A 12,529-nucleotide genomic window follows, 5' to 3' on the forward strand; every position below is an offset into this window, starting at 1 on the left:
TATCACAAGGTTGGTCCTTATTTCTTCTTATATATAATGGTCCTGTATTATTTCCCATCTATATTGATGATTTTGCTGACAATGCTATATACCCCAGACTAGAGTATATAGTTATTATAACAAGTACATTAGCTTTATCTGCTATAATAACTATATACTCTAATCTTGACTAAAAGTCATTACTTTCTGATTGCTTAAAACAGGCAGTCAATCTTAAATCTGATAACTTCTGTAGCAGCTTGGGGCTTAAAGTGAATTTCAACTCTAATATAACTCAATTATTTACAGCAAACAAGAATCGTTATATAATTGATATTTCCATATTAATGAATGACAAACCTCTCACTGAGTCCTCTACTTTTTTTAACTATCATTCACTATTTACTGTTTTTTTTTTACTTCTGATTCGATTCTCTACTTCTAGAAATCTCTCATTTGTATCTGTATGGAAAATGTTGTAATATTTGGGCTTTTTTTAGGCTTTATTTGGGTTCATTCATTTGGGCCATTTCATTCAAGATTCATTTTCACTCAAGATTTAAAATGTAGTTTTACTACCAGCTGGCCTCAAAAACATTGAAATGAGTTTTTATCTGTACCTTCTTTATGAATTAACAGAAAAATTGCAATAGTCAAAACCTATAAGTAGAGTCAAGAAGATCCAGTTTTTATCATCCTAGAAAGAAAACAATGCAATACAAGTTTAAACTTATTCATGCACTAAATTCCCTTATGTTTAATCCCACAATTACCAGAAAAAAGTCCGACAAGGTATTTGTATTTTAGACAAAACTGACTATGAAGAGAAGATCTCTCTACTTTTATCAGATAAAAACACATATAAACCACTCTCAGAAGATCCAACAAAAAGTATAGCAAGAGATGTTACAATCTTATTGACTATATGTTTCTTCATCATATGATTGATAAAAAAACATCGGAGTTCCTATGTCCAAAAACACCCCTTTTTACACCCCTGTTTTATGGCTTTCCCAAAGTTCATAAGATAGGCATTCCCTTAGGATCAATTTTTTCTGGTTGTGACGGACCAATCGACAAATTATCGTTCTTTATCACAGAATTTGTTCAGCCAGTTGCTGAACAACTACCAGCATACTTTAAAGACAAAACACACTTCTTTAAACTCCTTTAATCTCATGTACTAGAAACAACAATTACATCCTTGTCACAGCTGATGTTATATCTTTGTATACAAACATTCCTCACCACGAAGGTATTGACGCCATGAAATTTTATTTAAAGAAAGCACCTCCATATAACGGTCCCATAAAACGCCCACCTATTGCTTTTATTGACAATATATATTAGAAACCATATTAACCCATAGCTACTTTCAATTTTCGACTGATCACTTTTTACAATTAACAGGTACTACCATGGCAACGCGTATGGCCCCGCCCTATGCTAATTTATTTATGGGAAGAGTTGATGAGAAAATAATTGACCAATTATCAATGTGGATTTATTTTTATAAACGGTTTATAGATGATATATTTTTTATTTTTCATGGGCCTCTGGAGAAACTAACACAAGTTTTCGAATTTATGAATGCCATCCACCCCACGATCAAATTTACTTTCAATTATTCTACCAATTCGATTTATTTCATGGACCTAACAATTATCAAAAAACTAGATGGACAGTTAGAAACAATATACAAGAAGGCAACAGACACAACAGCACTATTACATTATAATTCATTCCATCCCCCTCATCAAAAAAGCAACTTAGTATATAGCCAAGCGTTAATATACAATAAGATTATTTCAAACAATTACAACCTAATAAAAAAGCTACAACAACTAGCACAAATTTTAGTTATACGAGGCTACCCTATACGAGGCTACCTTATACGAGGCTACCCTATACGAGGCTACCCTATACGAGGCTACCCTATTCAATCTATTAACAAAGGTTTTAAATAAGCACTACGACATACACACCACGAACTTGTCTACAGTAAATATAAAGAAGAAAGAGAAAAAGAGAGAATTTTACTGATAGTTACAGCATTTGGAAAAGTTGGAAAACTTATCAATAAAATAATAAAAAAGCACTGGAATATTATTGAACAGGATACTGATCTTAAAGATATATTTTGCCAAATCCACCTATTGCTAGTTACAAAAACATAAAATCAATCAAGAAATTTCTAATCCAAATGGCACATAAAAAAAACATAAATAAAAAATCTATTTTTTCTTTACCAAGTTACAGTTCCTAGGTGTTACTGCTTAGGTGTTATAATATTATTGGTTTACTCTCACATCAATTTTCTAGTTTTATTTATATTTAATTAGTTTAGAACTTTTTATCTTGCATTTGTTATGGTCTCAAATATACATTAATTCGGACAGTAGAGAAAGCCTCATTTTAAAATATGTTTTTCCGCTCTTTACATTATTTTTCTATTTTGGTATATTTTTTATGTTATTCTATTTAATAAATTTATTTTTTACTGAAAATTATCTGATTTTTTTTAATTGTATTTTTTTACTAAAATATTATTTCATATAAGTTTTACTCTTTGAAACTTATATTTAGCTATGTTCTTACTTATTTGTTGATGAAGTTTTTTGTATCACTTTTGTTATGGTCTCGAAAAAACATTTAATTCGGACCATAGAGAAAACTGTATTTTTTGAAATTTCGATTTTGTTATGGTCTCAAAGTTACTTTGAATTGGACCGTAGAGAAAACTTTACTTCTAAACAATATTTTACCCGCTTTTGAAATCACTTTTATATCATGCCTTATATCATTGTAATATTACCAGAAAACTATTTATTAACCACCCATTTGGGTTATTACAGTATTTTTTTTGTCTTTATACAGTATTTTTAATATATTATCTATTCGCTGGTTTGCATATTACTATTATTATCAAGGAATTTAAGTTGCGCTTGCGCGGGTTGTTCTTTTTCTTACACTTTAGATTGGTCAACAAAATTCAAATGAAAGTATCCATGGCAGCGTTAGAGTTTTTTTGAAGACTCTATTGTGCTTTATTTTATTTTAAAAGGGTTTTTTGTAGGGTTTATTGCCATTTGATTGTTTTTAGTTTATTTTTGCTGGAAGTACCTATTTTTAAAAATAGCTTTAGGGAAAATTTACTAGTGTTTTCTGTTTGCATACTTTAGTTGTTTTAGTTTTGTTTCTGGCATTTTTATTAGAATTTTAATTTATTGTGCTTTTTTAATAGAATTTTAATAGAATTTTTAATAGAATTTAATAGAATTAGAATTTTAATTTATTGTTTTTTTCTACCGGTGGTATGGTAAGTGATTTATTTAATTTTTTTTTTTTTTTTCAATATTGTTGTAGCAGATCTATACTTTTTATATCATATCATGAAAAAAATACTAGTGTTTCACAAATTTGGGTATGATTGGGTTTAGGCTATTTAGAGTCCTTTTTTACTGCAGTATGGATTTGGCGTAAGTCGCGGGGTAAAGCATAAGTGGCGATGAAGTGGCGTTTGTCTGACGGGATAAACAAGTTATTAGTGCTGATCCTCATCGAAACGCCAGTAATAATAGATACGACTCTGAGGAGATGTTTAGTACTTAATCACTACACAAATTATGTTTACACATTAGCAATAATGTTTTTTTCTATTCTGAGACCTTTCATTGTTGTATACATACTTTTTATTTTTGTAGTCTATTTTTTGTTTTATTTATTTTTTGTTTGGTGACATATTTTTTGTATATCTTCGCTCATATTAGTATTTATATAACAATTTATTTTTTATTGTTATTGTTAGTACTGTTTAGGTGCATTGTCTGTCTTATTTATTTTTAAATATTCCTTTATTAATCTTTATTTTTGTTTTGACAACTGTCAAATTATGCTTTATTTGAAAAATAATTCTCATTTATTCTAATGTACTTCATTTCTTCCCTCAGGCGTTCACTGCTCGTGTGTGACCATTCGATGAATTTTATATGCCAAAGTTTTTAAATAGTAAGTTTCATTATGAAACTTACTATTTAAATAAAATGCCAAAATATGAAATGGTAATCCATACAAGAAAATTGAGAAATTTATAAAGGTATGGAATTAAAATTAAGATAGAAGCAAAACAGAAAAAAGGCAACCTTATTAAATGCTAGTTTTGTAATAGATTGCATATATGGTTACCATGAAAGGTCAGTAGTAATAATAATCTGAGAAAACATAAAGTAGAGGACACAGTAAGAGTGTTTCCATTATTTAATATGGAAATATTAGCAACATTTGTTGAATAAGTTAAATATTAGCTCTAATTGTTGAATAAGTATCATCTATAAAGACTTTTAGAAACTACAAATTATCAAAGATGGAATTTTGTGATACTCCAGAAAGATGGAGTCTTGTGATATGCCAGAAAAATACAATCTTGTAATACCCCAGAAATTATTAGGAATTAAGAAGAATGTAATCATTTACATTTATATCCTGATGATTTTGCGACAATTTATAATTCATTAGTTTTAAAAAATATATGAAGTGAGTTTACGGAAAAAAATTACCATGCTAAACCTTATTAAAATTCTTTTATGTATCAAGTTCAGTAGCCATTACCTTGCTGTTTCTTAAATTCATTGCCATTTTTTAAATTTTTTTTATTTTACTTCTGTTATTAGAGTTAACAAGTCAGCAGTAGAGCTGATTAGTTGATTGATTTAGGACTATTGTTCAATTATTAATTAACTTAATTAAGCTTAATCAGTCTTCTAGTAGAAAACTGATTGGGCAAGAGTTAAAGGGATCAAAAAAATCTTCAGGTTTTTTAAAAATCAAAACATTAAATTTCTAGCTGGCAGGAAAACAAGATTCAGCACTTGTTCAGCTACGCACTTGTAGATTTGTAAATACTCAAAAAAGTTTTATAGAATACTTTTGTTAGACTGTGACAGAAATGTTGTAGCCACAAGCTGACAAAGAATTTAAGTGAGAAATAATTTCATATACAAAAAATAGCTTGAGTGTTGAACAACGGATTAGCTTGTTTCCAGAGGTGAAACTGGTGAAAGGGGTGAGAGTGCACTATAATCAAGAGATAAATTACAAAAAACGAATAGGTCTGGTGAATTTTTGCAATGGATATAGAGTTGTGCAAGATGTAACAATTAAAAAGATCACAATTGCATTTAAAAGTTAAAAAGATCGCAATTATATTTACTAGAAACAATTGAAATTAAATTGAAATAATTTGATAATAGTTAAGTCAGAGTTAACTTCTCTAAGCTTTTGCCTAAAAAAGTGAGTTTTACAAGGCTTAAGCATTTATACCTTGTAAAACTCACTTAAATATGCAATTACATAAACATATAATAATTGAGAAGTAATAAGTTTTGATTTTTACTTTTAAAAAAAAGGATTGAAAAAAAAGAATTAATCTGATGCAGACATAAAACAGTATAAAGTTATTGGTAACTTTTTTTTTTTAAAAAAACTTTGACATTTTATGATTTAATACTTTATGTAGTTTTGTTTCTAAGTCTAAGTAAATAATGTCAACTTAAGCAACAGTTTATAGACTGTTTAAACTTTAACAACAGTTTATTGACTGAGACTGTTTATATAATTAATAAAATACTAAATAGTTTTTTACATTCTTATTACTTAACTGAATTTTAAAAAATAATTTTAATATTTATACATTACATTTACTTTATAGCTAATTGATCGAAGTTCAGAATCTTTTTCTGATTTTTTTTTTTATTATGAAAAAAATTCAGAATTATGCACTTATTTTAACTTATGTGAATATCTGTATGTTTTGTGAAAATCTGTATGTTTTGTGATTAGCTTTATGTGTGTTCTGTGAATAGCTGTGCATATAAGTATACATATATATATATAAGTTTTGTATTTCTTTAGCTGTGCGGATTTTATATGTGTTTTAGGGTTATGCAATATTTTTATGTTGCATTAACAGCTGGTTTTAATTTTCAATCTTGAATCTTTTTGTGTTAGGTTGAGCAGCTTTCTATTTTGGCTGAAGAGGCTCGAATCTTGAAAGATGAAATAGATGTCATGCGACACACTCAAGATAAAGTCACTCGTTATGAAGCAACCATAGAGGCTTACAAAAAAAAATTAGGTTCGTTTACAAATTACTCAAAAAGATACATGAATAAATATGGGAAATAGCAATTAAAATGTATCAAATGACTGAATTGAGTTGTTGAAGATATGTATATGAAGGTATCAGTGCGGTTGTGGTGTAGTGGTAGAGCGCTTGCCTCAGTAGCAAGAAGTTCTGAGTTCAATCCCCACCACTTCCCTGATAATACCAGGCTCAACTTATTTCTCCGTACAGCAGCCTTGTTTGTCAAGGTTCATGTTTGGAGTTATAGAGTTGAAAGAGGGTTGTAACCACAATTACAGTAGCCTCCTCGACTGTAGTGGTTTTTTCAGCCTTGGGGAGGTGATTTAAAATTAATTTAAAAAAATATGTGTGTGTATATGTAATTGAAAATCTACATTTTAAATTTTTTTCTAGCTGAACTCAGTGATATGAGACAACAAATGAAAACATTAGAAGAAAAAAATGAAATCTACATGCAGCAGACAATGAGTTTAGAGGAGGATTCAAAGCGTGTAAACTCATTAAAAGCTCGAGTAGAAACTTATAAAACACAAATTAATGAATTACACAGCACTATGCTAACTCTAGAAAAAAGATGCGATAAAGCAGAGTTTGATGCACAACGAGCTAAAGACAAGCTACAGAGTGCAGAAGCTGAAAACCAGGTACAAAAATTTTTTAAAACCTTTTTTATAAATATTTCATAGTTTTAATTGAAGTAAAGTTAACTTGAATGTTATTACTTTTTTAATAAAGAAGATCATAATTTAGTATCCTATAGTATTATTCATAACAAAAACTCTTTTAACTTAGATAAAATTCTGTCCTAGTTTGACAGAAGAGCTTTAACATGAAATTATTTACTGCAGTTTGCTACTATACAAATTTCTTAATGTAGTTTAATTCTTATTGTTATATTATACTATATTAGTTACATTATATTATGCCGTATTACTAGATGTTATATTATGCTATATTTTATGAAGTTATACTTAACAATTTTATGAAGTTATACTTAACTTAATTGCTATATTATTTTACTATTATTATATTATACTGTTTTATTATTTTATTATACTATTTACATTATTGTATTAAACTTAATCATTCTATTTATAAAAGTTATTGTTTTTACAGTAGAGAAAATCTTAAAGTCAAACTGTTGAAATTTTATTTTTAAATAAGCAAAAAAATAACATATACAGCCCTTGGAATAAGTAAAAATAAGGTCTGAAATTTATTGCTGACTTAAAGCTATTTTTGGTGAGTTCAAGTTTTTTTACAAAAAAATTTCACCATAGCAACATAAAAATGAGATCTACAAAAAATCAACAACCTTAGACACTTTAAGATCAGCAGTTAGGTTGATATTACTGAATGCAGGCATTAATTTTGGGGGCTGTATATGTATATGTATATGTATGTATGTATATATATATATATATATATATATATATATATATATATATATATATATATATATATATATATATATATATATATATATATATATATATATATATATTCCTTAAAAAATCCTAATTTTTAGAATTTTTAATTTTTTAAAGGTTTGCATAAGTATTGTATTTATGAGGCTGCAACTGTGCGGCATTTGAATGAAGGTTTAAATCCGTATAACAATAATTTTTTTTTGCTTAGTAGACATTAAAAGATTTTTTAATTTGCTTAGTGTAGACATTAGAAAATATCAAAGTTTCTTATTTTTTAATAATTAAGTTTCAAAGTAATTAAGCTTGGATTAAATAATTTTGTAACTTTGATCTTAACTCCACGAAGCGAAACACTTTTAAATTAAAATAAATTTTTATGCTTTTATTTTTTCTAGTTTATTTTTAATTTATTTTCATTTATTATTATTTAAGATTTTTATTTTTTTTTAGTTAGGTTTTGCATTTTTTTTTTTTTTTTTTTAGAATAGTAACCCTAAAAATAGGCTGAGAAATGGTAATAAGATGGCAAACAAACAAAAAACATAAGTGTTTTTTGGCAATATCTCGATTCCTAATTTTTTTTAATTTTTAATCTTAAACTTATTTTCTGTTTGTTTTTGAAGTAAATGAAGTAAAGTACTGGTTTTTGCATCCATTTAAAACAACCATGACATTCATTTCCAACAAATCATAAATTATTTTGTCCTTCTTCTCTAGAATTCTTTGTATTTCTTTTTTTTTTTTTTTTGTTTGTTTTCCTTTAGAGCTATTTAGGTAGGTCAGTTGTAAATTATTGAGACAATACATTATAAGACTTATGACATTCATTTAAAGCATCGTGACAATCAATTAAAACAATCGGGATTTTCAATTAAAACATTTAATGCATGCGCAATCTCAACGTTTTATATTATAAAATTTAGGGGCAAAAATAGTTTAGTAAACTCCTTCTCTCAAAGTATTTCAAGCAGGTAGAAGCGGCGTTTGGGCTGTACTATAAATAGTTCAATTTTTAGACTAATTTATCACGTTTTTTTTGAAAGTAGGTTGGGTTCTAATTTTCTTTTGTAAGTACAAAACCAATGTTATAATTTGAGAGCTTGCTCTTTATTTTAAAGTTTTTAATTAATTCTAGTTAAGAAGCTAAAGTAGTATATATATAGTAGATATGTAAAGGATAATGCAGTACCTACATTATAATATTATGATGTGAAAAATCTTTCTCATTGAAGCAAGGTTGACTTTTTTTATTTTTTACTACATACTACTCTTATTGCCATTTAAGAGAGTTGCTTGTTCCTCTAACCAAAATTTTTTTTCAGTTAAATATTCTTTATTAGTGATTATTTTTACTTGCTCAAAAAAACTTTAAGCTTAAATTTTATTGAAAAGTTTCAAAGTGTTTTGACCATATAATATTTACCCAAAATATAGATGTTTATTTTTCAAAACAAAGTTATTGAATTTCAATTTTAGCTTTTTTGGAGTCTCACTTTTACTCCTCTGAAAATTGTTTTTTCTGTTTATTGTCATTTTTTTTTTCCATAAGTAAAATACAACAAAATAATAAATAATCAATATTAATATAAATATTTTATACCGATATAAATATTGTATGTTAGTATAAATATTGTATGTTAGTATAAATATTGTATAATAATATAAATATATTGTATGTTAATATAAGTTTTACATATGAAATAAATAATTAACCATATTTTTGTTTTACAAATAATTTATGTTGCTTTGTATATGAAATATTTATTTAACTTTAAAGCGTTTAAAGCAAGAACGTGATATGTTAAAAGAGACAAATGAGGAGCTTTCTCTGAATCAAAACAGTGCAAGTATGAATTTTTTTATAATTATTTTATTGCTGTTACAATAATTATACAAGTTATATTTATTAAGTTATGTATTATATATTTTTTTATTTAGTATATCTTTTATTGCTCTTCAGATACAAAATGTAGAGATTTTATATTGATTTTATATTGTCTTCTATATTGTTTGTTATTATCTTTTCTTTTATTTTGTTTTATATTGTTCCTGTCTTTTATATTGTTTTTGCCTGTTCCTAAGGATATAGCTCTTTTACCTGCTCTGAAAGTGTCTGTTCCTAAGGGTATAGCTCTTTTATCTGCACTGAAGCTCTGTCTAGGTTTTTTTCCAGAGATTATTTAGAGTAGTTGATCTTTTACTGAACCTTGACTAACTCATCTTTTACAAAAGTTTATTTAGTTATATAAGTTTTAGTTAAAAATAAACAGCACTTCGAAAAATATATTTTAGTCATGTAATTTTATGAATATTTCTCACTTAATTACTAAATTATTTAAATACTTGGTTACTAAATCTTGTGATTAACATTAACTTTGGTTGGTATGTGTCGCAGTTAGAGTTGATATATTTGGTATGCTTGTCTTTATTTCTCTTTTGTTTATATTCAATATCTTCATAAATTATTTTGTCCTTCTTCTCTAGAATTCTTTGTATTTCTTTTAATTTTTTTTTTTTTTAGTTTTCCTTTAGAGCTATTTAGGTAGGTCAGTTGTAAATTATTGAGACAATACATTATAAGACTTGTCGAGAGCAAAGTAATAATGTGCCTAATTGGTTTATTTAACATGTGTAGGTTTATTTAACAAGTGCCTGACTGTTTTTTTTTTTAACATAGGACAGAGTTGATAAAATAGTTCAAAAGTTTTAGTCAGCTTTAAAAGTTGATGAATCCTTCTTAACTATTGTATACTATAGTTATATTTAAATTTTTTTCATTGATTGTTGTTGTTTTTATTATTATTTTAGTATTCATTGTATTTATAATATATTGAAATACATTTCAGATATTTCATTTGGTGTGCGTAGTCCTCAGCAGCATACTTTTGATGATATAGCCATACAAGATTCACCATTTGAAATGAAGTAAAAAAAATTTACTTTAGTGCTGCTGCTGATGATGATGATTATGATGATGGTGGTGATGATGATGATGATGATGATGATGATGATGATGATGATGATGATGATGATGATGATGATGATGATGATGATGATGATGATGATGATGATGATGATGATGATGATGATGATGATGATGATGATGATGATGATGATGATGATGATGATGATGATGATGATGATGATGATGATGATGATGATGATGATGATGATGATGATGACAATGATAGTGACAATGATGATGATTTTATTTTAGAGAAAAGCTCATAAGACTGGAACATCAAAATAAATTGCTGACATTGCAGATGCAGGAAGCTGAGAATACTAAAATACAAGTACTGCAAGCCAACTTGGATTTATCTTCAGAAAGAGTAAACTTATTGGAGACTGAAAATAGGTTGGTTTTCAATTTATTATGTTTTTTTACTTTTAGATTCATTAATACTTTTAAAACTTGATTTGTTATATAATTTTAACTAATATTGTTTCATTTTGAAATTATATTTTTAAGAAAAAAAGCTTCTTGGTTGTTTTAAATAGATTGATTTTTTAATATATGAAATTTTTTAGTAATTTTGAGTAGTAAATTTAGCTTACTTTAATCAAACAATTGTTTTGATGTATGTACATGTTTTCAAAACTGATAATTTAATCAATTTGATCATGAATTCACCCATTTGTCAATCAATTTGATCATGAATTCACCCAATCAATTTGATCATGAATTCACCCAATCAATTTGATCATGAATTCACCCAATCAATTTGATCATGAATTCACCTAATCAATTTGATCATGAGTTCCATTTGTCATGAAACTAGGTTTGAATCCACAGACTATTCTTTAATGTGCTTTCGTTTAGCACCACTTCACTTTATTGCCTTTCTCTTTGTTCTATATCACTCTCCTTCATCTCAAGACTGCACTCTTTTTGATGTTATTTCTGATCATATTGACCAAGCCCTCTCTCTTTATCCATCAGCTAATATAGTTGTTGTCGGTGACTTGCCACACACGGTGAATGCTCACCACTCTGAATAGCTTAGCTCTAGTGTCAGTGATTCTACAGGCATTAAAGCCCACAACTTTTGTCTTTCTCAATCCCTAACTCCAATAGTCAACTTTCCAACTCGCTTTCCTGACATCAAACCGAACGTGTACCTTCTTTACTCGACTCATGTCTTGTTTCTGATCTTGCTCAGTTTCTACACATTCACCCTTAGGTGCTTCTGATCACAGTTTGATCTCTCTAAAACTAATATCCCATTCTTCTTCATCACCTGAATCCCCCTATTATCGAACCTCTTACAACTACAGTAAAGCTGACTGGGATTCTTTCTGTGGTTTTCTTCGTGATGGCCTTTGGGTAGAAATCTTTTGTCTTCCTGTCGACAAATATGCTTCTTACATTAACTTCGTAGATTCAGGCTGGCATGGAATCTTTTATTCCCTCTCGACTATTCCAGGTCAAGCCTCACTCTCCTCCATGGTTTTCCTCACACTGTGCTGCTGCAATTGCCAATCGAAACCGTTACTTCCATATTTATCAGCAAAACAATTCTCCAGAAAACAGACGTCTGTTTATTACTGCTAGAAACAATTGTAAAAAGGCTTTGTCTAACGCCAAAACCCGCTATTCTCAGGTCATGAAATCTCGTATCTCATCTCAAAAATTAGGCTCTCGTGACTTCTGGAGAATCTTTAATAGTATCAATAATAAGGGCAAATCTTTAATTCCACCTCTCTTGTATGGTTCAGACTTTGTCACCTCACCTAAAGACAAAGCCGAATTGTTTGCTAAAAACTTTTCATCAATATCATCTCTTGATTCCACTAGTTCTACCTGATAATGCCAACAAACAGGTTGATCCATTGCTTGACATTCATATCACTCCAGCTTTTGTATCTAAAGTGATTTCCTGCCTAGACTCTTCTTCAGCTTGTGGCCCGGACAACATTCCTTTTATTGTCTTGCAGAAGTGTTCTCCGGAGCTGTCGTCTATACTCTCAAAACTAT

General features: G+C 28.1%; 1 protein-coding gene across 3 annotated transcripts in view; it reads left to right on the plus strand.

Moving 5' to 3' along the window:
* LOC100214655 (protein Hook homolog 3) overlaps positions 1 to 12,529 on the plus strand; it is a 51,564-nt gene that overhangs the window by 24,206 nt on the left and 14,829 nt on the right. For all 3 annotated transcript variants that reach the window (XM_065818314.1, XM_065818313.1, XM_065818316.1), the window contains exons 13-17: positions 5,986 to 6,112; positions 6,515 to 6,765; positions 9,329 to 9,398; positions 10,398 to 10,476; positions 10,769 to 10,909. In XM_065818314.1, the coding sequence (XP_065674386.1) occupies positions 5,986 to 6,112; positions 6,515 to 6,765; positions 9,329 to 9,398; positions 10,398 to 10,476; positions 10,769 to 10,909 (668 nt within the window). The remainder of the gene's footprint in view (positions 1 to 5,985; positions 6,113 to 6,514; positions 6,766 to 9,328; positions 9,399 to 10,397; positions 10,477 to 10,768; positions 10,910 to 12,529) is intronic.

The sequence above is a fragment of the Hydra vulgaris genome, chromosome 14, assembly GCF_038396675.1.
Source record: "Hydra vulgaris chromosome 14, alternate assembly HydraT2T_AEP".
Taxonomy (NCBI): domain Eukaryota; kingdom Metazoa; phylum Cnidaria; class Hydrozoa; order Anthoathecata; family Hydridae; genus Hydra; species Hydra vulgaris.